General features: G+C 35.7%; 1 protein-coding gene across 6 annotated transcripts in view; it reads left to right on the plus strand.

Moving 5' to 3' along the window:
* The window catches only part of LOC131041027 (homeobox protein HAT3.1), a 171,382-nt gene that overhangs the window by 37,382 nt on the left and 107,740 nt on the right, over positions 1–26,260 (plus strand). For all 6 annotated transcript variants that reach the window (XR_009104958.2, XR_009104959.2, XR_009104960.2 and 3 more), the window contains 4 exons: positions 7,348–8,037; positions 20,672–20,837; positions 20,955–21,078; positions 21,201–21,313. Coding sequence is in view for 3 of the 6 variants with exons in the window: in XM_057974010.2 (XP_057829993.2) it covers positions 7,454–8,037; positions 20,672–20,837; positions 20,955–21,078; positions 21,201–21,313 (987 nt within the window). In the remaining 3 variants the exon portion in view is untranslated. The remainder of the gene's footprint in view (positions 1–7,347; positions 8,038–20,671; positions 20,838–20,954; positions 21,079–21,200; positions 21,314–26,260) is intronic.

The raw sequence follows: 26,260 nt of genomic DNA on the forward strand, positions 1-26,260 counted from the left end.
ATGGAAATACCCCAAATCTCAAAAAATTTGCCCTCATAATATTATGTCAACCTTGTAGTTCATCCAGTTGTGAGCGCAATTAGAGCTTGTTTGAAGCCATCGACATGAAGAAGAGGAGCAAGTTAGCTCAAAAACGCCTCAATGACCTTGTCTTTGTGCAATATAATCTTCGATTGCATGTAAGGAAGGTAGAGGAAGTAGCAGGCAGTCCACTTGACTTGGATGATATAGATCCTTACAGTGTTTGGACATCACAAGAGCAGCCTCCATTGTTTTCCGAGGATGACATCACTGATTTGGAGAGGTTGGCTATGGAGGAGGGGGGTGGATTTGGTTTAACGTTGGATGACATTGAGGAGGAAGAGGATGAGGAGTCATTGCCAGTGCCACAAGTAGGTGCAGACATAGCTTCATCCAAGATGGAGGATGAGCTAGCCATATCGAGCGAGGAGGCACAGTCATGCCCACTGCAGACTTCTAGGACTAGACCCTCTAGTTCTACCTCTCCCCTAGTTTTTGCTAGAGCTAGGAAGAGAAAGTTGTAATGATGTATTTACTTTTGGTTTTACAAAACCTATTTACTACTTTTCTTCCAAGCTTCCAGCCATCAACATTCCTCACGAGGATGCGATTTTGTAGACACTTTGCATTTAAAAATATCTAGAATCAGCTTGTTTCTTTTGTGTTATCATTTATTGACTCATTGGATGCATCTTCTCATTAAATTTTGCAAAAAAAAATGCATTTTTTATTAAATTTAAGCTTGTTTTTAAGTTGTCGAGTTTTTCTCGAGTTTTTTTCCTAGGGGCTTGGCGAGTCGAGTTGAGTCGCGAGTAGTCCAACTATGGTTTTTATAATGGTCATTCAGTTAGTTAGTTTAGGATCTTTCCCTTTTTGTGTTTAGTTTCTTTTTAGAATGTCTCTTTTCATATTTCTATTTTCGATCGTTTTTGTTATAGAAAGATCCTCTTGTAATTTTCTATATAATGAGTATTCCTCAATTTAATTAATTACAACATCGAATCTCCCTTAATGGTCGTTCTACTAACTACCCTACAGAAGACTTACATAATTTGCAAGTCATTTGGTCACGAATGCATACAAGGCTGCCCCCTTCTCCTTAGAATGCACCATGACATGAGCCTACTATTGAGAGTTTCCCTAGTTTTGCAAAACTTTTGGATACGACCAAGTTTTACCACAATCCATCTGACATGATGTTGGGTAACAAAGCCATCCCTCCCTTTATCGAGAGACATCGAGATCAACTTCTCAAAACTCGTGCAAAAAACCTATCATGATTTTTTTTGTGAAAAAAATCATAAAACCCAAAAAATAGCAACACCCTTCATGATTGTTTATAGAAATAATTAGAAAACCCTCCAACAAAGAAAAAATCCTTGATTTTTGTGTGAAAAAATCATGTAAAAAACAAATAGAGAAACCACGATTTTTGAAGAGAAAATTGTGCAAAACCCTTGATGATCTTTGTGGAGAAAAATAAAAAAACCCATTGATGATTTTTGAGGAGAAAGTCATACAAAACCCCCCAATATGTTTAAAAACTTTACTCGCAACCGTCACCAGTAAACAAAAATAAAAACTCCTTGTTTTTTGTGGAAAAAAAACCCACAAAATTTATTTCAAAAAAAATTCGCCAAAAAGGACTTAAGCTTTGATACCATGAAATGATAATTCGATGTTGTATTAACAAAGGAGACAGAGGCTCCTTAAATAAGCAATTACAAGTAAAGTTTCTAAAACAGAATCGAAAGACCGAAAATAAACATTCTAAATAAGAACAAACTATGAAAAGGAAGTATCCTAAACTAACTAATCAAATGACCATTATAGAAACATTACATGATTACTTTAAACATAGAAGCATGACAATCAAGCATTTTTCAAAGGGTTTGGAGGACTTTTGGAGGATGGTCAATAGCTATAAATCTATGAAAAATGGTTGCCCCTTGACCACACTGTGGGCTCTATCCCCAAATCCTTGCTCTAGTTTTAAAAAACAAACAAATGAAAATCTTTTTTTGCCATATTGGATGGAAGAGCAAGATTTTTTATTCTCACCTTAAATCACAACTATTTACTCGTAAAATTCCCAAAAATTAAAACACATTTATATTTTTAGTTTGCCTTTTTCAAATCCTATCCTAATTAATGCTTGTAAAGCTGTAGCAACATTTGAATGAATGAATGATTTTAATGACGTCCACGAGACTGATCAGTCTATGGGACCAAGAAAATCACAGCACTAGACCCTTTGAATTCCTTTCCATGTCAGATCTCCTATTATGAATCTTGACCAGATAGTAGCAGTTTGGTTGATATTGTCCTCATCAAATAAATGATACATGTTGTCGGCTTTCAAGATAAACTCATATTGAGCACGTATATCATCGTAAGCAGTGCACTCAATGAGAAAGTGGCGTTCAGTCTCTATAGCACCTGCCTTGTAGAACAAGCAAGTTCTCTCCTCCCAGACCTCTTTGGGTCTTTGCCACCTACCCGTTTCACATCAGAGATGATGTGAACCAGTCCTTAGTTGAGCAAGTAACAACTTTGCCTTCCCTTTAATAGCTGTCCCTAAGTATGCTTTCTCATCATGTTCTCCGGTTGGGTTAAACTCTTTGATGTAATACGCCTTTTTACGACCAATGTGATTAGTCCACATGGCAGTTTGAAACTTTTCAATGACGAGCTTCTTTATTTCCCCATTAGTATTAGGAAATTCGTGGAGCTGAATGTCAACCATTTTTTGTTTTGTTTCATCCAAGTTTTCTTCCTACGGTTAAGACCTTCTTCCATCACTATCTTGGGCCACCTTTGGTTACTCATGTTTTCAACCTTCTTTAGATAACTTATTAACCGGATTATAGTTGATGCCTCCAACGGAAAAGTACATGCTTCAGCTAAAAGGATATCATAAGGCACTAAAGTTTTAACTTTGAGATTGCTTGTGATCAAGTGCTTTTGAATTCTTTCCAACTGTCTCCACCCACAATTTGACATGCTGCCCCCCAAACCTTGCATCCATATAAAACCACTGGTGTGACCAGCAAACCGAAAAGAGTTTTTTTGGTTTTCCAATCCCACAACTCAGCTTTTCTGCACCTATTCTGAAGTAAATATTTGTAAAGCTGTTTGAGATACAAGCAAATGCCTCCACATAGAGCTATTATTATTGGGCCAAGGCATACAAGCTCTTTTGTACCATAGTTCATGACTCCATTTTGTACTTTTTGTTTTTGATGACATGGATATCATAATCCATAAGTTTTGCACACCAAACACTTGACAATATTTATATATTTAAAAATGTTTTTTTTTCTGTCGGTTAAAATCTATTTTTATACTAGTGTGATTGATGTATACTTGTGTATGTGATCAAAGTAGTTTCTATTTAATTAGATTATTGTGTCTTTTAAAGCAGCAATCATGGTTAGCACATAGTTTATCTATTGTTGCTAATATTATTTTTGGATTTTGTTTTTCCCATACCAATATTTCTGATAGGGCATTTATTCTTGAAATTTTGGTTTTCAAAATTAAATTTGAAGGGGGTTTGATGTATCTAGCCATAAAATGGTTTTTGCAATGGCAAATGCAAAATTGTGGTGGATGGTTTGAAAATTTAATTTTGCATTTACGACTATGACATAGATTATTTGTAGATGCAAAGTTAATTTTCTGTATTTTTGTTTTCCCATAACAATAGTTTTAACTTAATATTTTTGAAGGATGTTTATTCTTGAATTTTGTGTTTTTAAAATTCAATTTATAGGAGTTTGATGTTTGAAGGAAGCTGTTAAATCTAAGGATTAGGTTTTGGGAAAAAATATTTTATGTGTCAAATTAAAGGCCTGTGAGGGTTTTGAATCTTGTGTGCTTGTATTTCCATGCTATTTATGATGGCCAATATTTAGAATCTTGTTCCCCCAAATAACCATGAGTTGAATGATCGTTTCTAGTGTAAAATCCCATACAAAGTTCATCTCTAGTTGAGGCTCTATCTTCGTAGCATTCACTTCTCGTACTTTGGAAACCTGTTTTGATGGTGAACCTGATGATGACTTAACAAAATCAGATTTGTCACCTTGGAGGATAGGCAGACCGGTTGAGAATTCCATAGCAGAGCATGTTCATTATGTTCATTTTGCATACCTTTCTCTATAATAAATTGTATGTTTAACTCTTGTAAAGTTGTAGGTAATATATTTGGCGGTTAGTCATAGGTCATTAATAAGGTTGTTGTAGGGTGGTTGCAGCTCTTGATTGGGTTAGTTGTAACAAGATGTTTCTTGAATCTGTATAGTGCAGCACTCTATGCATGTGTTGCACGTTTTTTTGTTTTATTACATTCTTTTGTTCATACTAATAGTATTTTTAATATGGGAGCATGTGCATTAGCTTAAGAATGAGCACTATGGAACAAACATAAAGGATGTAGATAGAAGTTTACAGTTGTAGAGGTTTAAGTGGTTTTCCATTGAATTGACAATATACACAATTAAAGGTGTTATCTGTAGATTTGCAAGCATAGCTTGAGTAAATTACAAATTAAATTGGTATATAGAGGCTATGGTACAGGGTTTGTTGAATTTTCGGCTTCAAGTTCGAAATTTGGTGAACTTGTAAAAAATGCATGAAATTCATTAAAATTTGATTGAAAATTCGTACGGAAATAGGGTGACTTTAGTTTTATTAAAAAGTATTTCCATAAAACATTTCTAGGGTTTTTTAATAGTGTTTTTGGTTGAAGACAGACTTTTCGTTGCCGACGGCTAGGGCACAACGGACTTCTTTTGTCTACACTATAGGGGATTGAGGTTTGTAGGGATGAGTTTATGTCTCATGATGGGAAAGCTGTGTTGAAGAGGGCGTGAAAAATCAAATTTACCGATTCCTTTTCACACTAAAATTCTAAACGTTTATAATTTTTGCCACAAGAATAAATCTGTATTCAACATTTTTCTTTTCCATGTGAATTTTCAATGGACCCGCATTGCCTTGCGTTACAACCTCTGACCTTGCATCCCCGAATTTTCACGGGGACCTCTGCTCATCGGGATTCTCCAAGCAAGGCCATCGTCACATTTGTAGTTTAAGTTTACGTTTTTCGTTTAAGTTTTTTATATTTATTTAAATTTCAAACAATGATTTTATATTTTATTATTTTATTTGTATTAAATTTATATTAAGCATTGATATTAATATTTATATTTACTATTATTTTAATTTATTTATTAATCATATGTTTTTAAATAGAATAAAATTAAGTATTTTTTATTTTGTTTTTAAAGTTAAAAGTAGACAATTAATATTTTTATTTTATGGTTTTGAAAATAAAGTTTAGTGTTTTATTTTGTTTTCAATGTTGAAAAATTAAAAATATTTTTAAAAATATATTTAGTACTTTTATTTTGTTTATTAGAGTTGAAAATAAAAAAATTACATAATTGTTTATGAATAAAAAATATTAGATAAATTTTAATTTTTTAAATTAAATTTAGTATTTTTTATTTTTTGAAAGTTAAAAATAAAAAATTAATATATTTTTATCTTTTGTTTTTAAAAATAAAGTTTAGTCGTTTTATTTTGTTTTTAAAGTTAAAAGTAAAAATATTTTCAATTTGTATTTTTATGTTTATTAAAACAAAATTTAGTATTTGAAAAAAAAACCACTTACGATTGCAAATCTATTTAACAATGTTCAACTATTCTGATAATTTTGTGGATTTGTAATTACATTACGTATATTGTTTGAAAAATCAAATTTATATAAGGCGAATTTAATGTGGAATTTTTTTTCGATTTTTTTACCCTTGTCGAACTTATCCGAACTTTATAGTTTTTGAATTTGAATTCAAACCTTGTGACTTAGTATAGAGATGTAGCTTGTGGGAGGGTTTTGATGTTCTTTAATTGGGCATAACAGTTTTAATGATATGCAAAAGGTTTTTGTGCTTGTTTCCACATTCAAAATGTTTGACAAATAATGCAATTGACAAACTTATGAGGAGAATCAACAAATATTATGAAGAAACTAAAAGGAAAGAATAGTCTACCAAACAAAGGACAAGTTCTTGGGAAGAATGGTCAAGGAATGGGAAATCTTTAAGAGGTTGGGGCTAGGCCATAATATATAGGCATAGGGTCAAAATATGCCCTAGGGAGATGCTAAAACGGCCAATATAATATGTTGATGAAGGCTCAAGAAAAATGTATAACATCTTCAAAAATAAGGCAACATCTCCTTTTTAGCATTTCCCTCAGACAAAAACCAAATAACATTTATATTCACTACAACTTCATAGATCTAGTAGGTCTATATAGGCCATGTCTTTAGGGGGTCCCATAGATAATATCAACAGGATTAGGAACAAGTGTTTCATATATCATTAAGGTGTCTAGATAATAATGGAGAGTGCATTCCTAGGGCCTTTTGATAATACTAACCCGGTTAATAGGTCTCTAGGCACAACACAATCAGAATCCCTTGGGACTTAGGTAACCCTTGTTTGTCACACTTAAAGGTGAAACTAACCTCTCATGCCTAAGTCCCTAGATCTGATCCTTTAGAGAGAACAAATAATGATAATAGAATAAAGGTAAAAGAAAGGAAGCTGTTGCAAGTATGAAAAATAAAAAATATTAGGCTGCACAAAAATAAAATAAAATAAAAATATTGGACAAAGAGAGAGATTGACATCCACACCATGGGGTAACATTTTTACCTTCTTAATGAGCAAACATGCTTTCGATACATTCAAATTAGTTAGGTGGGTGGACTTACCACCTTACTTTTAACTTCGAAATATAAGATATGGCTTCCTTCAGTATGTCTTAACTTTGGTTTCAAAGGATAAGATATGGCTTCACTTTTTCAGATTTTGTGCATCTATATCTTAGAAGCTAGAGACGTTTTTCTGTTCTACATGTGTATGATTATAGGATCTTCAAGTGGCAAAGATTGGAATCTTGTTCTCTTTAGGATGTAAACGATGGAAATCTCACATCTAGATGCGTTTTTTTAAGGATAGCTTATTCATCCAAAACGTGAGCTATATATGACAAGATCTTGATTTAGAGAAGCCACACCATAGTATAGATCTTTACAGTTAATATTTAAATTTAATGCATTCTGAAATCTTAGCCTTTTTTATTTTAATTAAGTTGTCTATAATAAACATTCCAAGAATTTTCACCTGCATAATTTGTAGAACTGATAAGTTCAATGAGCCCTATTTGCTACTCTTTCTCTAGACTCTTATTTGTAATGGCAGCTGATATGTTTGTTTGGCTCTGATATCAAGTGTTGAATGTATATGACAGGTAGCATGTCTCCTCTCCTTGAATAAATTTTGAGAGTGAATCTGTTGCTGATGAGGAGTGGACATTTTTGGAGTACGATTCAATTCTAACCATTTCTAGCATTAAAATGGCAAGAGATAAGGTTCATAAAGCTTCCAGTGAAACAAAAAAGGTTCTAAGGGAAGTTAATAACTCAGGAAAAAAGTCTAATCTGGCCAATGGAGGCACCTCTGAAACACCTGATACTCTGAGAAAGAGGAACCAGAAAAGTAAGAAGCAAGATCATCCATCTGATGGAGAAAAAAATGATTCTACAGCAGCTAATTTGATTGAAACCAATCATTTGGAGTCGGAAGAACTTGAACTGGAAAAGGATATGAATCAAAAGTCTAGCAAGTCAGCTACCAAAGCTCGAAAGGGTAAACCACCCGCTGGGAAAAAATATGTCTTGAGATCGTTGTCAAATGGAGTTCGGGTACTGAGGCCAAGATCAAATAAAAATGAGAAGACCCTTTGTAAAAGTGATGGTAATGCCTTGGAAAGCAGTGCAGAGAAAAGTACAGAAAGGAAAAGAAAGAATAAAAAGAGAAAACACATTCAACATGATGAACTATCCAGAATTAGAAAGCGTGTAAAATATTTTTTGCTTCGAATTGGTTTTGAGCAAAACATGATTGATGCATATTCTAGTGAAGGATGGAAAGGCCAAAGGTTTGCTCATTGCCATTATTATTTTCCTCCTGATTTTTGTCTTGTCTCCTGTAGAAAATGTGCATATTTTGGATAATTTTTTGTTTTAATTCCAGAGGATTCTCAGGTCATTTCCTATTCTTAGGGTTAACTATTATTCTGAAAATTAAAATAAATCTAATGATGTTCATGTGGAACATCAGATATCTTCAGACTTATTTCCACAAAGTTTTATTAGCTCCACCAAATGTGTAAATTCCCGATTGACATATTTTGCAGGATGGACACTTTTTAATTTCTGATTGTGTTTCTCTTCACTGTTTGTATTTACTTGCTTGGCTTGGCATTTAGTTGCATACTCGTGCATTGTGTATCAGCATGTTTTAGTGTCTTCTGTGCAAGCATTCTATCAAAGTATTTGGATGCCTGCTTGCTGAAAGTAATCTCACAGCAGTCAATAGAATTGCATATCAAAAGCTATCCTTCTTAGGCAGAAGAACTTTTGGGAAGGGTGCAGTGACAACTGCTTTTTAAATATTCGTACTTTTTGTTTACAGACGATACTTTATCTGCTTGTGACTGAATGCCTCTTGGTTTTTCTCACTTATGGTTGTACTTTGCTGTAACTTTTGTTCCAATTTCTTAAATATTATTTCCCTAATGACTTTGTGCCTCTTGATATTTTTCACGTATGATTTTCTTATCAATGTTCAATCAGGCTGTAACTTTAGTTTCAGTTTCTTGAATATAATTTCCCTAATATTGGTAATTTCTTTTATGAATAAATATAACCTATGAAATGCTGTCAATGTAAAGGAACATGATTTCTTTATTTGTCATCATATCATTAGCATGCCATTGAGTGTTTTCCCCTTATTTTATCATCTTAGTCATAAGACATTACTTATATGCTACTATATGCACCCTAATAAATATTTATTCAAGCTTCTAGATAGTTGTGTTTAGTACCTTGCTAAAATGGACTAGCTGTCAATCTTTTGCTGGTTTGAGGTTTCAAGTTAAATGCTTCATAAGGTTAACATTTTTAATTTCTAAGCTTTACCCAGCCAAATGATTTTATATTTGAGCTTTCAAACAGCATTGTTTAATGTCTAGACAAAATGGATTGGTGGGGAATTGGTCCCAAGACCTTCCAAATATTGGTAGAGTTCTCTACCATTTGAGCAAAAAGTGCCTTGTTGGTTCAAAAATTATGTTATATTCTAGTGACTTGGACCTAGGGCATTTTAAAATATTGGGGAAGTTGCTTCACCAAGCAAAGTATTAGTCCTTTGTTAGGTCAATATTTCAAGGTAGACATTATGTAAGTTTAATGCTTAAAATTTGTAAGCTTCGAACTAGTAAGTATATTTATTTATGAACTCCTAAACAGTTGTGTTCTAGCCAAAATGGATTGTTTAGGACTTAAATTTGGGAACTCCTAAATGGCTGTATGGGTCCTCACTTTCTCTGTTATTATTTAACTGGCTAGAAATTTCAAGCCAAACTTTCATAAGGTTAACATTTTCAAAATGTGATGTCAGAATGCCATTTTGATTTTTAATGGCATATCAAATGCTGATTTGTATAAAAGTTTCTTGATTTTTTGTTTTCTTTTAGTTTTTATCATATTGTAGTCTGGTTAAATTCATATTTTTGTTTTGCTCTATAAATGCAAGATAACTATGACTTCCCTACCCATTTGTAAATAAAGCAAGAGTAAGAATGAGCTCCAACTTTTGGGTAGTTCTAGGATCATGAACCTGTAGATTGGATAATTTATTGATTTGAGAGTTTTTGCAAAAGAATGCTGATTCATAATTGACCCTCTTATCCATACTAGGGACTACATCCTAGCCAATACCCCATCTAATCAACTGATAGAAATAAACAAATTAATATATAATCTCATCAGATATGTGATAAGCTATGTGTGTTGGTGTGTACTTGAACTAAAAACTAGTCTTCCTCTTTTGAGGGTGTTTGAACAACATTCTTAGGGGCAGATTGAAAGGAGGAATCCATGGTTCAAATGCTTGTCGAGTACTCACGAGTCAAATATTATCGAACTTGGAGATTACTATATAAGATTTTTCTAGCCTACAATATTGCCGTGCAGTTATCAAAGTTTGTTGTACTTGTTGGTTGATTATCATAAAGGGTCGATGGATAATGATAATGTCAGCCATGACTTTTGTTCCAGTTGTACCTTTATTCCTTTGTGATTGATGTATTCATTAGTAATTGTTGGGTTCGTTAGTCATTGTCGAGTTCATTGTTGTGATTGATGTATTCATTAGTCATTGTTGAGTTTATATTAGTAGCTAACTCAACCGTATTTTGGGTGTTGTATCTTTGTGGTTTCTATCACACCACCTCTACATACTATTGTACAATTTGTGAAGGTTTTGGGTATCAACCATACGATCTTGTTGGTATTCTAGCAGCTGGAAAATATATTTAGTTTGTTGCACTTGCTGATAATGAGTGAGTCCATTTTGGTCATACAATCCTGTATGGATTATTTCTTCTGGTGCTGTACTGGTTGGTGTTTGCTGCAATATACAATATTTTATTCTCGTCTCTTGTTAGCAACATTTCATATATATTTTGATAAAATTTTGGAATTTCTGAAAATTATAATTAGTTCAAGCGTATTTGAGTATTAGTTATCTGTGTGTTTCTTGGCCAGATTTGTTATTAAATTTGTATTTCTTTTGGGAGGCTTGCTACTAGAACCAACATTGTATTAGTTTAAAATTGTCAATTTGGTTGCAATATAGAGTTTAATGTTATTCTTAATATTTCATCCTTTATTTTCACCTTTCTCATTTGGGCTTCCAATGTTCAAAAGGTGATAGGGTTTCATGCAATAATATTGTATAATTAATAATTGTCAAGAATAAAAAAATACAGTTGGGAACATTATAAGAACAAGGATAATTCAATAATAGAATGAGCTCAACAAACTCTACATAAATTTCATATGGGTCATAATATAGACACACAAAAAACTAGTAGAATAACCCCACAAAATATGCAAGAACACAAAAATACCAAATATGATTAAACCAAATTTCCATATGTAATATCCCCTTCTTGCACCTAGTTAGTTGTGCTTCTCGTTAGTCTTTGTTGGAGTTCTTGTTGGCTATTCAGAGTTGGTAAGCGTTTTCAGAGTATTGTGGAGAGCTCGAGCTTGCAGTTTTAGTGTGTTTTGACCATAGAAACGAGAGTCGGACAAAAAAACTCGACACAAACTCGACAAGATATTCAATTTTAGTCAAAGTTGTGACAATCGTTGATTTGTTCTAAATGGTGATGATCAACAACTCAAATTCAAACTTGTAGAGAATGACTAGATGCAAACAGATGTTTCGTGTGTATGGCCTTGGATGATTCCCATTTGTAAAGATGCATTTAATAAATGCAAATTTTTCATTTCAGTTGGTCATTAGGCTTCAATAGTCATATGTAATTCAAAAGATGACGGTGTAGGTGATAAGATTTTATTGTAGAATTAAATCTTGTTGTTTATAACTAGGTAAGAGGGTTCGGATTGCCCTAAGGCAACATCCGAACCCATATAGGACTGGGTCCTATCCTAAAAGGGTGACGTGCCCCCAAGACAGGATCAGCCCCATAACTCCACGCCACATATGTATCACGCCACACTAAATTAACTTGGCGCCAAAATGCATATATTCTATCAAGGCCGACTTGGGGTTATATGGGTTAAATGCTCATATAAATAAAGATAATTTGCAAAACACAAAACACACATTCATTTATTCATTTGATCCAATGTGAAATATATGTCTGCCAGTTGCGAGTTAAGGAGGAAGAAATATATGTCTGCCATTGCGAGTTAAGGAGGAATAAACATATGTCTGCCATTGCAAGCTAAAGGAAGTATATTAGATCTGCCATCACAGCGAAATACCTCAGTTACATCAGCGAACTACTTCTGCCAATTAAAGCGTGAAATTCATTTATGTGAAGAGCGAACTGGTGTGAAGGAGGGCATACTGAAGTTGCAGTCAATCAAAGAACAAACTTCATACATTACCAACCTAGGGTTTTGACCTGATTGCTGTTTGAAGGGTTAAAGGTGCAGATGTGACTCCTTGATGCTTATGAAAGTGCAGTCTTGTGGAAGACATTATCAAACATCTTCAAGTACTTGAGATAAGTGTTGTAACCCTCATATGAACATAATTCATAATCAGATCTAAGGATCTTTTGGCTGGGTTTTTCCTCCTAGGAGGTTTTCCTAGGGTAACCTTGTCTTGTGTTTATTTGTTCCTTTCTTTGTTATGCTTAAATCTGGAAAATAACAAACCCTTCATCTAATCAATTTAATTAGTAATTAAATTTTGATTTTCTGGGTTTAGATTAATCTGAAAGTGATAAATTTAACAAATCTTTGGCGCGTCTTCAATGCAGGGTCGCCATTAATGCTTGATATTTGATAACAACGCCAACCACTAGATTGCAACTCTTGGGTGTTCTAAAAGGGATTTAAATGATCATGTCAAGACTCCCCAAGTAAAAAACGATGCCTATACTGCATTTAATGTTTGCAGGCAGCTTTTCAGCAAATTCATTCCCTCAGTCGCTGATTTTGTGGGCTATTTCCTCTTGCAGTGCACTCAAACTTAGAAATCATCAATGCCAGACATGATTGACTTGCATAGGTGTCCAACCATGCCTTCTTTTAATCGCCGAGATCTAATTTGATGGGCCTCACTTCATGTGTTTGGTTGAATCAAAGGTTAGGGTTTTTTGATCTCTCATGTGCCGTAGACGTCCAACATATGAAGAAAAAGTGGGGTTAATCCTCACATGTATCTATTAGAGGATGAAAGATAAAAGGAGGAGAAATAGGAGAAAGCAATGGCAAAGCTAGCAGAAAAAGAGTGTTCACGGGAAGTCTCAGGGTTTCAATTTTTGTTTCTAGGTAGAGGTAACACCGACACCTATATATATGTACTTGGTTTCCTATTCAGTGTGCAGATATTGTCGAAGAAAGTTATGTTTTGAATGTACTGGCTTTTGGCATTAATGAATACATACATCTGAGTTCTTTTAGACTCCCGTAGTGCACCATCACACCTCACAAGTGCAGTTTCGAGTACATGTACTTGTCAGAGTGAAACTAATAAAAATCAGCAGATCCTATCCAAGTAAAGAATAACAAGACTAAAGTCAATGCCAATATAACCATTTATGCTAAACACTAGATAATCATTTGTGCTAGGGGATGCCTCTTCTCTCATTCCTTGTAGATCTTCTTTTCACTTCAAATCCCTCACAATGCATTTCACATGAAATCTCTCAACCCACACTCATTACTTCATTTCCAAACTAGTTGGTTAAATGATCTATCATAATTGCGAGGGATAATCACCACATTAAGGATGTCATTCAAATTTTATGGCGGAAGGAGCATACAAATCATACACAAAACATCACATTCTAGGAGGCAAAAAACAAAATTAATAATTTGATGGTATACCTTTCTCAGACATTAGTTGCAGCTCCCATAGAGAACTTATATATACTGCCCATTCCATGAGCCTCATCCATGATCCTTTTCTATGCCACATAATTAGTAATGCTTGCTGCACAATAGTGAAAAGAAAGAAGCTTGCTACTCCATATAAAGGATTTGGGATGATGAAAGAAGACTGAGAGGATAATGCGTTAATATTGAATAGATAGTTTTGTAACTTGTCAGGATGAAGAGGTTGTGCACGAAACTTGTGATAATGTCATTGATTTATGTGTCAATAAAAGGGCTTTCTTTGCAATATCAATTTCTTGCTTCAACCTTTCCCTCAAGAACATGTCTTGGGGTGTTGGGATATTGTAAGTGGTGCAAGGGACCAGCCAATCTATCCTCTAAAAAGGACAGCTGATGCTTTGGCCTTGCAAAAAATATTAGCCAATCTCCAATTGGACAATCCTCATTTGTGCATCCCTCTAATGACTAAGAGTGATTCTCTTTCAAGTTCATGCAAATGATTCCAAGTTCAAAAGATAAATTTAATCCTTCTATGAAGCTTGTAGCTTCTATAGTGTGCTATTGGTGACCAATGATGTTTTTCACAGTTACACATTCTGGTCGAATCTGCATTTTTTGTTATCTACTAGATTTGTCCAATTTGGACTAGATTTTCAAATTGTATAGAAGTTTTATAGCTTTTTTTTGAAAATTCTTGATTCTCAAATTTTTTAACCTCCCAAAGAATTTTTTTTTTTGAACTTGTTAACTATGGTGTTTTTAGAAGATAGGTGCTCAGGTGTTTTTGCCATCCATGAGGAGGTATCTTGCTTGTGCAATGTTTGGATTGTTCTCCGAGGCTCCTTCAAAGTGCGATAGATGTGTTCCTGTTGTGGGTGAGACACATGTTGTAAGGTACCCTTTTTAGAATTTCTTGAAATTCTTGATTTTTCTTTTGTATTTTTTTCCTTCTGATTTTTTAGGAAACCAACAAAACTGGAACAACAAATTGAAAATGGGAATTAGTGCTGATTACAACAACTACAAGCTGAAAACTTCCATTCAGCTCCTCAAATGTGGAAAAACAACTTCACAAGCAACAATTATTGGTGGATCCAAACTGTGTGAGCCAAAATTCATCAAATACGATTGCTGGTTATGACTGATACAAAATCTAGCTTGCCAAGTAACATTCAGATCTCGATTGAGATATTTGTGATAGAATTGTTCTTCATCAAACACTAAATTTAAAACCCTCAAAAGTTGATTTCATATTGCAACTGCTAGAACCAATTACAAATGCTGGAAACAATATATTTGAAAATTACAACAATGTCAAAACTGCACACAACATGTCAAGGAGCGAAATGTGTCAAAATGTGATGGTATGGCACCTTTGAGTGCTGGTACAGCTATTGTACGATTTGAAAATCAATGTGGAAATCATGGATCAGGTTTGTATAGCTGCAGCTAGGTTTGAAAATGCAAATCAGTGGCTGGAAAATGACAGAAAGGAAGCCACACAGCAGTAGTAATTTTTCCAAAAAGGTAAATCACCCAATATTATACGGTGGTTGGCTGGTATAGAGTTGCAGCTGACCTGGGAGAATGATTTGATGGCTAGAAAATAGCTGCAACAGCTGGAAAATGCAGGAATTAGCAAATAAATGTTGAATTATGACCCAAACTTTGCCCAAATCTGATATAACGGTGCCTTGTGATGATGGTACACAGTAAAGAGGGCTGCCTTTTGCAGATCATAGCATCAGGTGAAGTCCAATTGCCCTCAAAATGGTATGGAAATATGCTTGAAAGGCTGGCACTCCAAAACTGATGAAATAACAGCAACAAATGATAGGTGATCAGCTCCAAAATAGCAACAAAACGTGTGCAAACCTTGAATTTAGCAAGAAATGTTGATGGCAACACTTAGATGCGGTGCTCAATATTTAGAGGTGAAATGATGGTGGGACAACAAGAAATACTTTGGAAATTAGCAATGAAACCCTCCAAAATAATGAACATCAATTTGGCTTGCAAATCCGATCGCCCAAATTTGAAAATGTGTATGAAAGTCATCAAATTCAGCTCACATGTAATTCTTGGGTGGAATCACTTCAAGAGGGATGAGGGTTTTTGTCCCCAAAATTGTTGATAAAAATCGAAAATAAATCCAAGCACCACCTTATAAAGCTCTCCAATTCGGACCCATGAATTAAAATTACCCTCCAAAGAGTATTGAAGAATACTTTTTTAATATTAGTGGTTAAGAACATTTTTTTTAATTATAAGAATATTATTAAGTTGTCTAATAAAGTAGAATTTATTGGCCCCAAACTAAAATAATGTTACTAATTATTTCCCTTGCTTTAACCTTTTGCCTTACAGGAAATGGGAATAGGCTAGAAATCTTTTCCATATTTCTTTTCTGAAAAGGGAACATGACATTATCGTCTTTTGCAGATCTCCTTAGCTTTTGCATTGCTGGATGTAACGTCAACAATATTATCCACATGCATTAGAATTTTTAAAATGTTGATTTGCAAAATGATGACAAGACATGCATAAAAAAGCATGGTGACAAGATGATCCACAATGAATTTAAGCACCCCGCTTAAGCAGCCTTCCAAATTGGGCCTATGAATAAATTTCCTTCCAAGAGTATACAATATTTTTTAATATTAGTGTTTAAAAACACATTTTATTTTAATAATAATAATACTATTAAGTTGCTCATTAAATTGGAAATTACCAATTCCAACTTAGAATAATATTATTAACCATTCCTTTGCTTTATCCTTCAGCCAATGGGAAATCTGAATAGGCTAGAAGTCTTCTCCATGTCTCTAATGATCTAATCCCAGAAAAGGGACATAACACGTGGTTGATGCTCCATCAGTTCTTCAACAAATCTTTGTATCGGGTGGTCAATTTAGTATGTACCCAACATGTTGAAATATGAAAATCTTCAATGACAACAGTGCTCAGCCATAGTTTATTTTTCTGGTTTTAGTTCTTGACTCCATGATTAAGGTGGATTCTCTATGTATAATTCTAGTAATACTGCCAAGTCCATTCTCATGGTAATTGTCAAATTGATAGTGCTGACTCATTTAATGGTCCATGGTGCTTTTGAACACTCTCCGTAGGTCTGCAGTATCTCTAATTACATCAATTGATATCCACTAAACACTGATCATACTTTTTAAGTGGCGTGAGACAATCTGGGCAGATCTGATGTGGTGCCAATTAAGAGTACACCAAACCTTACTTGATCTTTAATGTCAACTTTCCCAGGGTTTGAGATACCTGTAGGCCAATTTGGTAATGTGAGGACAGGCTTTTTGGGATGGCAAAAAGTTTTATAGATTTTGGTGACCAATAAAATTTGAGACTTCAAAATATTAACAAATTATTATTTAATTTTAAAATAAAAAATAGCTTAAAATTAAGTGGAAAGAAGAGAACCAACAGTCAATTTGTCGAAACATGACATAAATCTTTGATCTTATAATTTTCCAGTGTTATTATCTATGTTGCTGGTTTGTGTTCAGTGGTTCACCAATTGTTTTATTAAATTAAAATACATAACTTAGTACAAGCTGATAATTAATTCAATGCCAATTGTCAATTTAGAAGTATTAAATACAATTGAAATTTTTTGTATCATAGGAGTGTTACCCAAAATTCAATTTACTTGGCCAACCAAAAGTAGAAATGGAATTTGGTTAACCAGAATTAAATCAGGAAATGACGCTACTTTCTGTTGGGCGCAGCACAAAACAATTTTGTTTTTTGTTGTAAAAAACAAGAGTGAGGGTGCAAGTGGGCCTTCAAGGCCACATGGATCTTCATGGTGCTTGTCAGTTTTGGGAGTTAAATAACAAAGGTTTAGCTTGGAATTTAAAGGGTTTAGTTTCTTTTCCTTCTTTTGAAGTGTTTTTTTCATTGTTTCCAAAACTGCAATAGGCAGCGGATGTGTAAACATCCCTAGGATGTCATAGAGATGTTAGGGATGGTAGGCTGTACCTAAAAACCTGTTTTACAGTGGTATGTTCTGGGAAATGTCTTTTAGATTGAGGAGACTTCCTCGGTATGACCCCTCGATCACACAGAGAATGGGTACAGGGGTGGGACATCTGTTGCCGTATTTCCATCCTCAAAACATACTTGGGTGTGAGTTTAAAACTTCCTGGGGACACATCAATTGACAAGAACACATGGTACAGCTGAGTGCCATTAGTTTTGTAGCCGTTGTCCAAGAGAGGGTTGAGCCCTGAGCCAAATGTCTTGAGATTAATTTTGACTGTTACTCATCATAATTTTTCAGCTTTCATAGTCGTTTTAGCCTTCACAGCTTTTTAAAATTCTATTTATGATATACCTGTCATTATATCTCATGAAAATAGTATACATGTAGTTTGTGGAAGGGCAATGCTTTCCCTTGAGAATATGCCATTTAGAAAACACAAATTAGTAAACTTATCTTTTTCAGTTCTAATATCTTTCTTCTGCATCTTTCCTTGAATATCATTTAATATTTCTGATTTGTTGTTAATTCTGTGCATATAACATATTTTCACATTAGAGTGTTGTCACTTAATGTTAATTCTTTCCTTCGTTTCCTTTATTAAGATACTAATCCAGAACTGCATATCTGTAAAAACATAAGTTTGGAAGCATTCTGTTTTGAAATTGAATAGATAAATTGCATTCAAAGCTTTAAATCTAAGGGTTAAAATTATGAATATTGTTTTCCATTTTGTAGCAGCAGTTATTAAATTTTTCTTTTTGTTATCCTGCATTTAGCCTTGTGGTGTCTGTGTTTTGTAGGCGATTTTTTTAATATCATGATCATTTAGAAGGTTTCATTACTCTCATGCTCTGGTGCAGTGGATGGTAATTTCATGAATGTTTTCATCTGATCTTACATATTTTTAGGTGAGTCATTGATTGGTTGAAAAATGATTATAATAATAAATATTAAAAAATATTGAAAAGCAACTAAACTTGTATGAAAGCTACATCTCCCAAATTCAATAAAGTGAATATGAAAAAAATCAAAATTGTGCAAAAGCTTCATAGGTTGGCAGTCTCAATGGAAGGGTGGATGCTCAATCTTTATGACTTGGAAGCTTTATTAAAAACTAATTGCCCCCTTGAACACAAAGTAGGCTATTATTAATTTCAACAGAAGTCGAGAAAAATAGTTATTTGTTACCTTTGCCATGTGATTAAGACATGTTTATTTATTAATTTTTGCTGTAATTCTTCTAATGAAATGCACTTACTATTTAATTTTACTAACCAAGGGCATTCTTCCCAATACTTGCATATGAAACCTGCAATCAGTTTTTATTATTTTTAATGTATATAGTGTAAACTGTAAGGTTCTGTTCAAATTTTCTCGTTTCAAACTATTAGATATTATGTGTGATTTATTAATTGGAAATTTGTTTCTTCCTGGTATTGTGGAAACATTTGGATGCTTAGCCCATTGAGTGTTTTTTGTTTGTTGAGGAAACTTTATAGGATTGTTGAAGGGAGTAAGTTGGCAGTGAGTTTGTGACCTCCATTAGAAGATACTTAATGGCAAATGTTAATTTGTAGGTTAATATTATAAATTTAGTTTAATTTAATTGTTCATGGGTATTTATTTTTATATTTATTAAATATCCAAAAATTCTGTTGTAAAACAGAAATGTATCACACCATTGGAGTGTTTTAGCTGTGTAATGTTCTCAATTATTCCAAGCAACACCTAGATAGCAATTTTTAAATGCCGCCCTCACAGAACTGCCAATTTACAGTGGTAAAATTGTCAACACATTTGTTTGGCCATTCTTTAATTTGGTTTTGTAATCAATGTAAACTTTTAACTGTCAATCTATTATTAGTATGAGCTCAAAGTGAAGTCTATCATAATGTGATGTAAATAGTAGGTACATATCGGCATAATGATATAAATTCCAAGAAAAGCCCAGAATAAAATTGCCTTGATGAACATAGCAGTGCAAAGCTTCAATATACAACCTAGTTAAATTAAAAAGTGTAGGTCATATTGAATGTCCGACAATGTTAAATAATAAATTTAGTCCATAAAATCTTTTATGAAGTGCACAAATGAGTGGCAGTAGCTAGATCATGGAATGTTAAACACTGCCATTTTCTAAGTAAATAAAATACATTTATTTATATGATATGATATTTAAGATATAGCTGCATAGTTTTGAGTCAATCTTCATTGGTTATTTTATGAATAGTGGATCACAAGAAATCATCCCATGAGCATGAATAGCTTACTTGGCAGTCATTACATATAGGTGATACTCATGGGGGTTAAGCACTGAAGCTTACCCATCCCAGCAGTGGTCCAGCTCCAGTGCACTTAAAAATGGAATCTTTCTCATAATCAAGTCTTCCTAGCTTGTGACATTCATCTAGACTGACATTTTTATAAAGGTAGATATATATGGTGAAAAATGACAAAGTGTCCTGAGTTTTGGATGATTACAAGAGATGCAATTTCTAGCAAGCATACTATTCTTCTGTCATGGCCCTGTTTTCTTTTAGAATTTTGAAAAGGACTCTAGCGTGCTTTTTAATTGTTTTGTTAGTATATTATGTTGTTGGCCTTAATATGCTTTGAATGATGTTTATATCACAAAGCTTGGCAAATTTATGATCATATTAGTAATTATTGTAGACCCAGCATCTATTACTACCAGTGTCAGGGATATGCATGATAAAAGTAAGGAAAATTCAAAAACTAGAAAATGTTGATTAGTACTTAGAATGAAATAGGAAACAATGTAATCTGAAAAGTTTCCATGTTGGCAGTTCAATTTTGAAACATTTTAAATTTTAGCATCGTTACAAAAGTAAAAAACTATTACTGGTAAGTACCCAGGATTCTACCATGTATGATCAATCTGGTTAGCTGTTTTTGCATGCTAAATGTCATGGGTTATCTATTTTTTATGTGTATCTGCTTAATTGTTGTTTCTTTATCATTTTTAATATTTACATCATGGTATTGATTGTTATTTTTTGTAGAATTAAGACCCGATTGGAATAAATTCATTGCTTATGCCTTCACATCTTATGGTTTGCATAAGTTTTTAAAATTATTATGGGCTTTCCATGCAGTCAAGAAAAGATTAGACCAGAAAAGGAGCTTCAAAAAGCTGCATCAAAGATTTCGCAGTTGAAGCTTCAAATTCGTGAAGGTTTCCACCAGCTGCATACCTTGTTATTAGAGGGAGTTCTTGAAGAAGCTGCATTTGATTCACAGGGTCAAGTGAATAGTGAGGATGTATGTGGGCATAGTAGTGAGCTCTGTGTGCTTGTTTGTAGTATTTGGTAGCTGTTTCAATTTAATGAAATGGTAGTGGCAGTCCTTGTTATGCTAATCACACAACAATGGTTGCAGATTTTCTGTGCAAAGTGTAGGTCAAAAGACTTGTTTCCAGATAATGACATTGTCCTTTGTGACGGGGCGTGTGATCGTGGGTTTCATCAGAAATGCCTTGAGCCTCCTCTGGCAACTGAAGACAGTAATCTCTTAGCTCTAAACTTGTTACTTTTGTTCTTTTGATGCATGTCAAAAATATCATAGAAAAGTAGTTTTACAAAAATTGTATTGTTTAATCAACATGTGCTGATTTGATCATTGCAGTTCCTCCTGGTGATGAAGGTTGGCTCTGCCCAGGGTGTGACTGCAAACTTGATTGTTTAGATTTAGTCAATGATTACCTGGGCACAGAATTTGAACTTGAGGATGGTTGGGAGGTGAGTGTCCATTGAATTTAACTGGCAAATTTCAATAAGTATGCTAGTTTTTTTTTTGGTCGGTAAATGTTGTTTTTGTATTCATATCAAAAAAGTGTTACATATTTATAGAGAAACAGCAGAGAATGTTCACCACCCATATAAACAAAAATATATAGTATGTCCATATGCTGCCCCTCGAAACAGTTTCACAGCCCTACCGCTTTGCAAAAGCACATACAGACATTACAAAAATCAAAATCCCAGTTATCGTTCCAAAAAATAGAACTGCCTACACATTGCCCTTTACCCGACTCTCGCGATCTCCTTGCCTTTGTCGTCTGGAGGCTCCCCCTGCTTGTTTTTTGGCCTCGGTTGTACATCATCACCACGTTGCTCTGGGGGGAAGCCAATCCAAAGCGACTGGGTTCTCCTCTTCTTTGCACCCTTTGGTCGACCTCACTTTCGACGCGAGGAAGAAGTGGTATCCACAAATGGCGTATTCTGGTCATACTGGCCCCATTTCTCCAACTCCTGTCTAAGGCTCCGGGCCTCCAATGCCTTCAGATTGTCTTTAATCCCTGTCATCCCCACCTGGGCTGACGCTCGCCTAATTTCCTTGTTATCTGCGCTCCATAGCAGAAATGGGTGCAAAGGTGGGATGAATTTGCTCACATGGAGCTTGTTGTGTGTTGCACACACTCCGTGTCGCCGACAGGGTCCCCCTCTTTAATTTCCAGCCTTCGTCTTGCTGACTTTCGAATTTGAATTTTTTATCCACCATTTTTGGTATCCAACAAGTGGCAGTGGAGCAATGAGCTCTATCACCAGTAGGAAAGATGAAGTAAAGGGTGAAAACTTGAGACTTTTCAAAATCTCTTTCCAGCCCGAAAATCACTAAGGGCCAATTGCGAAGTTTGCAAAAGAGGGTTCAGCCCGAAAATGGGCAAAACAGTTAAATTGCAGAAACCAATTGAAGTAGGGCATTATAAACTTCAAAAATTCACGAAATGGCCTTGTGCCCCGAAAGTTTGAAAAGCTTGCAAAAGTCGCCTTTTAGGCCGAAAATCGCCTAAACAAGGGGAAATGTCAAAATGATAAAACTTTTCAAAAGGGGCTTATGGGCCAAATTTTGTGCAATGGTGATAAGGCATCACAAACTTAAAAGCTTGCAAAAAGACGTTTTGGCCCGAAATTGGGCAAACACCAGAAATCGCGAAACTTTAATTTGCAAAAAGCCTTCTTCAGGCCGAAAAGGCGGAATACAAGTTAAAAGCGTTAATATTAAAAGGCTTGCAAAAAGCCCCTTTTTCTTGAAAATCGCGAGTTAAGCAAAAATCGCAAGACGTTAAATAGATGTAAACTTTAAAATGTTTGCATCTTCTGCTTCTAACCCGAAAATTGCCATAGGGAGTTAAATCGCAAGAAATCAAACACTTCTCAAAAGGTTACTTTAGCCCGATAAGGGGGGCTAAGAGAGAATTGCATCAAAGTTTGCACTCTCGCAAAACCTTCAAAGGCGCCGAAAATGGAGTCGAGGATCAAGGTTGCGTAGAAGGGTTTCTTCAGCCGAAAGTGACCAATTGCCCGAAGTCGCGAAAAGGTAAGTAGGGATTTTTTCATAATTTGAAGTTCACAAAAACCCTCCCCATGCCGAAAACGCGAAATCGCGTGAAGAAGGCGTTATAACTTCCTTCCGGGCTGAAAATGCGAAGCAAGGTAAGGCGTTCAACTTAAAGGGTTTGCCAAGCGCCTCTCCCAGCTAGAAATCGTGTGGGGAGGAGATATTAGGCCCGTGCAATTTACAAAGCCCCTCCGTAGTCCAAAAGCGCAAGGAGGGCGTTTTCAGAGTTTACAAAAGAGCCTTGTAGGCTGAACTTGCACAAAGCTTTTCTAACCTGAAGTTTGGAGAGATCGCGGGATAAACACCTTGTTCGCTAATGAAGTTCGTTTTTGTCTCCTTTAAAATCATTATTTATGCAAAATTGGTCCTCTATTTGAAACATTAAACATAGCGCAAAGGCAAAACCTGTCGGGAAAATTAACCTTGAAATGTAAAATTCAGACTTGGGGAAATTTTGAACATTTTGAAAAAACTGAACTCGCTCCAAATTGCAGATTTAAGCAATCCAGTTTAATTTCCTATTTCATAGCATCTCGCTTCTTGATAAGCAGGCTCTTTTACTAAAGCATTGTACTTTCTTTAAATTTCGGTTTTTCCCATTGATCCTTGTGTGCTAACATCATCCTCTATTTTGAATAACCTGTTCACTTCCTTCATCTCGTCTCGTAATCTGCATCCGGTTGTGTAGGGTAAATGCCTAAATCGGCGGTAGAATCCTCAAAAACACCTGGTGCAATCGAAACATCTTGGGTTTCTAAATCTGACATTCCTCGCAGAGGCAAGAAGATGAAGTACCAGTATCGAAGAGGAGTGAGGGAGTCAAAAGTCCAGAGCATATGGGAGAACATAGGTGATACTGATTTGGACCACATAGACATTCAGGATTTCAGAAACTGGGTATATTCTCCTAACGCCTATGGCAAGCCTAGGCGGATGATAGAAAGTGGTATCGCTCAGGTAGCAAGTTTCCCTCCATTCGTGCAAAATTATGAGCTAGTAGTTGAGGCTGCCCGATATTATTAGCCAAAGACCAGATTAGTGGTTCTAGAAAATATGGTGCTAGTTGACTTCACACCTGAGGCCATTGGGGATGCATTTGACATCCCATTTCCTGATAATCCCATTGCTACAACTATAGATGAGGCACAAGTTGCTTACGACATGAACCTTACCTAAATGCAGGACATTGATAAACGAAGAATGGTATAAGGAGAGAAGGCCTCCGAGTATTAGGATTAGTAAAAAGAACCCCAGAAGTGACTTTCATAACGAGCATGGTGATATGGTCACCTTACTCAGCCGGGTTATGGGACTCCCTCAATTTAACCTTTTTGAAGAGTGGATGTTCTACTTTACAGAGTAGGTCTTTGTTGGGAAATCCAAGTTCGACTGGGCTCAGATCATCAGTGATAATATCCATACACAGTTGGTCGAACTTGAAGAAAAGAAGTACTTCACCATGACCTCCTACCTGATTTACATGTTTGCTTGACACCAGCCACTGACAGGATTAATCAAGAAGGGTGAAATCGGGAATGGCCCAAATCAAGTCAAGGTGTATGAATGCTACCCTCAACTGCACTACTATGACATTGCTCAAAGAGAAAAGAACAACGTTGCTTATGCAATTGGTCAATACGAGCGTGTCAATGACGCCTTTACAATGTGCCTAGTCAAGTTGATGCAAGGGGATTGCACATAAGGCTCTCAGAGCAGGCTACCATTTTGGTACAAAAGTACGGCGCATGGTTTATTCAATTCCCTAGGTTCACCTATATCAGGATAGCCGGCTTTGAGGGAGCTCCATTCCGACTTCCACGCTATCCCACAGATAAAATAGTCCTTATGGAAGTTGCAAGGCAGGCACACCCAACGGGTAGCTTACTTAGAGATAAGAAGCAGTTCGGATTCACGTTCCCTATGATTTTGGGTGCCCTCGATGTGCATTTCAAGAATTCGGTACAAGCTGATGAGTCACTTGCTGAATTAGCATCTTATGGCCTACAAGAACATTTCCCAAGGAAGTGTTTTGATCATGACAATTTGGCAAAAAGAGCCTATGGCAGGCGCTACAGAGTGAAGGCATCAATTGAGGACTATTGGAGCAATTGTTCCGATGACTATGAGGTCCGACGACGTGAGTATTCGAGGTTAAGTGTGCAACAAATGCGGCTTTATGAGTACCGTTGGGTCCCAGATCAGGTGATAGATTCTGGCAATTGCTTGCAGGTCCAAGAGTTTGAGTCAGTAAAATACCTCTTGCCGGGTACTGATTGGTCTCAAGATCCGATTACTGATTTTGAGGCAGTTATGGCAGCTCCAGGAAGGTATACCGATCATTGGTTATCCCAGCAGATTGAGAGACTAACCCATGAAGGAATTCAATTTACATACCATATGATTGGCAATCTCGATTCCCAATCTTCTGAAGATGAGGGAACCTCAAGTGCACCGAAAGAAGAGGTTGAGAAACCCGGAAAGAAGAGGAAGAAAGCTAGAGCTAATAGAGGGACTCGGGCATCAAAAAGAACTAGAAGGGAAAAGATACCTATCAAAAGGCCGAAAGTCAGTTCGTCATCCAAAGACCCCAGTTCCAAGAATGCCCTAGTTGAGCTTGACTATATACCTGCTCCACCCTCCCAGAGAGATGTGGATGCATTTGAGGCTAATAATCCTCCAGCACAAGGTGAGCCAGATGCAGAGGTCAGGATCATTGGTTCCGATCAACCTAGAAATCGATTTGAGGAAGGAGAAATTCCGCCTAATCAAGAGGTTGGTGAGCATGAGCTCACACAGGGGAGTCGGCATGAATTACAATTGAATAGCATCGGCAAAGATGACACCACCGTCGAAGGAGAACGAAAGGGGGATGAGACCCACGAGCCCTACATAAGTGAAGAGCACCCATCACAAGGGGATACCCGACAGTTGTTTAGTGAGGTAGGGGAGAACTCAGCTATGAGTGAAGGGCTGCATACTGCATTTGCTCCTTCTATGACAGATCAATTGCAGATAGGCAGCGAGCCATTTGAAACCTCTAAGGAGCAAAGTATGAATCTGGCCATAGCATCTAGGCAGACCATCCCTCAAGATTGGCTAGTTGCTCGTGCACAGCGGAAAGCAGCCGCCAAGCCACCTATCAACTTGGAGGATATCTTCTCTCGCATAGGGGAAACAAAGTCCAAAGGAAAGAAAAAGCCCAAGACCTACTCCCGGATCACCAAGGATGAGCAGAGGAACCGCATCATCCATATCGCTACCCCACCTGTCGATAAGCCAGCAGATCAAATTGCATTGGCCGACTATAGCATTGCAACCATCCCGATAGGGTGAGCCACCAAAGA

The sequence above is a fragment of the Cryptomeria japonica genome, chromosome 3, assembly GCF_030272615.1.
Source record: "Cryptomeria japonica chromosome 3, Sugi_1.0, whole genome shotgun sequence".
In the NCBI taxonomy this organism is placed as follows: domain Eukaryota; kingdom Viridiplantae; phylum Streptophyta; class Pinopsida; order Cupressales; family Cupressaceae; genus Cryptomeria; species Cryptomeria japonica.